At 39.2% G+C, this 3,943-nt stretch overlaps 1 protein-coding gene across 1 annotated transcript in view; it reads left to right on the top strand.

Moving 5' to 3' along the window:
* The first annotated feature begins 150 nt into the window (after positions 1 to 150).
* Positions 151 to 3,943, top strand: part of areg (amphiregulin) — an 8,457-nt gene continuing 4,664 nt past the window's right edge. Inside the window, exons 1-4 of the mRNA XM_014011739.1 lie at positions 151 to 298; positions 1,871 to 2,047; positions 3,054 to 3,282; positions 3,368 to 3,529. Of these exons, the coding sequence (XP_013867193.1) occupies positions 262 to 298; positions 1,871 to 2,047; positions 3,054 to 3,282; positions 3,368 to 3,529 (605 nt within the window). The 5' untranslated portion in view covers positions 151 to 261. The remainder of the gene's footprint in view (positions 299 to 1,870; positions 2,048 to 3,053; positions 3,283 to 3,367; positions 3,530 to 3,943) is intronic.

Below are 3,943 nucleotides of genomic sequence, written 5' to 3'. Positions count from 1 at the left end.
ACACACACACACACACACACACACACACACACACACACACACACACACACACACACACACACACCCTCTTTCTCCTTGCAGTTCAGAGCCAGGGGCTGGTCTATAAAAGCGGCACCAGGTGGAGAGCAGAATCACAAACTCTATCAGCAGGCACACACACACACACTCACACACACAAACACACACACATATTCCAACACTCACATTCCGATACAGATCAGTTGCAGGACTGTCGAACACTAAACTCTCTCCTCCTGGGATATGAACCCACTCGTCACCATTTGTCTGCTGTGCATCGGTGAGTCTGAACACGCACTTTAATTCTCATGTTTTTTAAATCGCTGAGGTGGAACTGAGATGTGTGGAGGCACAGGAAGGTGCGAGTGATGACACGTCAGGCGGGAAATGAAGACTTTTCAGGTGTTTTAGAGGAATTTGTTTCTGCCAGAAGGAGCTCTGGTTGTGAGAACACCAGCAGAAGCTGCCAAACGTTAAGTTTCAGATTTTTTGCTTCTTGAATGAAATTAGTGAGAAACAGAAGACTGTTTGTACAGGTTCAAAGCTGCTCTCTGATGTTTCTGAAGGTGACATAAATAGTCTGAGGCGACTGCGACGGCATTTCTGAGGACTATTTTAGGACGATCTGTTTGAACTGAATTGACAATAATCTCATGCGCTCCAAAGTGTTCATTTCTCTATATCTAAGTGACCGAAAGGAGGAAAAGTACGTTTTGCTTCTGAAAATGTACAATTAAATCTTAATTCTCTTAAAACCCACTGAAACAGTTCCATGGACATTTATTTCTAACAGGCGACTGATAGAAGTTTTATGTGGCCACAGCCAATATCAGACATGACTGATRTACAACACAGATTTAAAAACAAATTCTTTGGTCATTAAATATTTCTTTTAAAGTTTTGTTGAATTTAACAGCAGAGGGTAACAGAAACATTACAAACGTACAATATTTATACGCTCAAGGGGGCAGAAATATTAGCTCGTGTCCTTATTCCCATCATGTCTTACTCGTCATTATTCTTCAACTATTAAAGAAGTAAATATACATAAATATAAATAAAAAAATATAAAAAATAAAGTGCATTCCATAAAGTAGAACCCCTTGGAGTGTCATCTTTTAATTCAGCAAACTGTAATAATAATTGATCAGCTTAAATAAACAAATATTGCACCACCCTTAGATGAACTTACACACTTAAAATAACATTCAAAGCATTTTTGCCTTAAAAAACGGAATTTCTGGCTATAATTAAAGCTGCTGCATCCTCATTAAATCTGCACAGGTGACTGTGGATCTGCACCATGAGTGAGATGTTTAGTATTATTGTATTATTTATTATATGAAAGTGTTTTTACTTTTGCCAAAATCTTATTTTATTCTTACTCCGAGGTCAGTTTTTTTCCACGCATTCGTTTAATCTGATTTATAAGGATTCTGTGAAGGGRTACATCCATTATTGCTCACCTTATTTCATACCAACGTTTTAAATAAAGCTCTTAAATGATCTGTTGTTACAATATGTGTTGAGTATCACTATCAGCTACTACCACGTCGAAGTTTACCTCCCTGTTCTGGAACGCTGGCTGAGTTAGAGACATGTTTTGATTTTTCTATGGTTAATTTGACTGTTTTGTTGTTGGGTTGGCTTCAAAAGTTAACCAGTTGTTGATTACTCTTTTAGGATTTTGTTAAAATCAGTTCAAAAGAATATTTTACGAACAGACAAACACGCAGGTACAGGCATGAAAACAAATGTTTGATTCCTCTCTCCTGTTTTATATTTTCATTTTGTTTTCATGTGATCTTATCTTCGTGTCTAATTGTTGTTTTCCGTTTTTTTTTTCCTGCAGTTGTCTGCAGTGCTTTGGATGCTCACGGATCTGAGGACACCTACTCATCTGATCTAGCCAGAGTGACGGGTGGTCCAGCCTCCGGGGAGGGCCTCGTGAGTTCGCTCATCGACGACGATGAGCTGGAAGTGAACAGGGAGCTTTCAGGAGGAGAGCGGGAACATTTCATCCTCCATGGTACGAAAACAACAAATGACGTAAAAATAAATCCACTTCAGAATCATTCACTGATATCTTCTTTAAAAAAGACTAAACTTTCTTTCAACCCCAGAGTTTTTTTTTAAAGATCATCTTATGTTCAAAACTGAAGCAGTTTTGGTCAAACCTTAAAATAATGTAGAGTGATTGAACACTGTCTTCTCTAAATTTTAGCTCAGTATTTATAAAATCCGCAGAAATAAAGCAGGGGCAGATTTAGGCTTTTTGCAAGCAGTGGCACAGAGGTGGCCAAGGGTTTTTTTTAGCCGGGAACATACAAATAAAGAAAAGCACTCTGGATTTGAAAATTCAAGAGCTAACTCCAAATGCTTTAATTGATCTGTTCATTTCAAGAAGTACTGAGCTGAAATTTTGTGTGATTAAGAATGATCTCAAACGAACATGCTAAATGTCGGTCACAATTTATTATTCAGCCATTTTTAGACATRCAAAGCTGAAGATTAGTGTAGTGAAACTATAAATACTAATCAAAAAGTCAAGACTAAGCCATAATTCAAGCATTTTAAGATTTATTGAGATTTAATTTGTTGTGGAGTAGCTAAGAAGGATCACATGAAGATGCTAATCCCAAATTAAGCTAACCACTAATGTTAATTTTACAAAAGGCTTTAATTCAGTCATTTTTAAACATACACAGCTAAAACATTCATATAGTACAGTAATATTAGAGCAAAATTTAAATGTAAATACAAAATCCAAGATCCCCAACCATTTGTTTATTATTTGGGGGTGGAACCTGGGGTGGCCCATCAGGTGCTGCCTCAGACACCCCTCTAGCTCCGCCCCTGAAATAAAGRCATTTTTGTGTTGATTAGTGTCCATAAGCTGTGGAAGTCATCTTAACTGTAATCAGCTGTAGATGTTTTTTTTTTCAATAATTGCTTGTTGAAGAGATTAAGATCTGTAAAGAGCTTCATGAAATATTTTACTAACAACACGACTGACTGCAACTTTCCTGTTCCAGGCCTGCACTCCAACAAAGATGAGAAGAGGAAGAGGAAAGGCAAAGGCAAAGGCAAGCACAGACCGAAGGACAGATTCACAACTCCCCTGAACCTCGAGCACACGGTCATCACCAGAAGGTCCAACTCCACGTTCAGCACCACCCAGGATCCGTGCACCTCCACCCACCTGGGCTACTGCATTCACGGACACTGCAAGTACATGGAGGGCCTGCAGGAGCCAGTGTGTGTGTGAGTACAGCTCCGTCCTCCTCTGTTAGAACGGGATGTTTCAGTATGCCTGCATGGGATCACAGTTTCCTTGTCTTTGCTGCAGATGCATGAGGGGTTACGACGGAGAGCGCTGTGGGATCCAGATTCTGGGGTCCACGTCTGATCTGAGCGACAACACCGAGCTGGTGCAGACGGTGTTAGTGGTCATCGCCGTCGTGCTGTCCGTCATCAGCTGCTGTGCCGTTCTGCTCATGACCTGTGCTCAGTAAGTCTTAACGAGTCACTCCGCCACGCTCAGACAAATGTTTGGATCTGAACAGAACTTTGAGCACACAAAGGATAAACTGAGGAGGGAGAAGTTAAAAAATTGATTTTAGATAATTAAAAAAATTGATTTTAGGACAAATGTGTAATACATCAGACAGCAGCATAGAATAGAGTAAGTTTAACTACTTAAATGTGAAGTTTCCAATTTATCCTTTAAATTTCCAGTCAGTTTCTTTTGGGGCCTTCACCGTATTCAGTTGAAAAACATATTTTTCTTCTGAGGCTTTCGAGGTGGCGATTATTGGTTGTGGCCGAAGTTTAGAATCTCTGGGTTAGATCATCCAAAGAAGCCTGGTGGCCACTTCAATAATTCAAAAAAAGAAAAAGTACTAAAGACTAGATAATAATTAGA

This window comes from Austrofundulus limnaeus, unplaced genomic scaffold (assembly GCF_001266775.1).
Source record: "Austrofundulus limnaeus strain Quisiro unplaced genomic scaffold, Austrofundulus_limnaeus-1.0 Scaffold84, whole genome shotgun sequence".
Lineage (NCBI taxonomy): Eukaryota > Metazoa > Chordata > Actinopteri > Cyprinodontiformes > Rivulidae > Austrofundulus > Austrofundulus limnaeus.
This window is presented reverse-complemented; position numbering and strand designations above follow the sequence as displayed.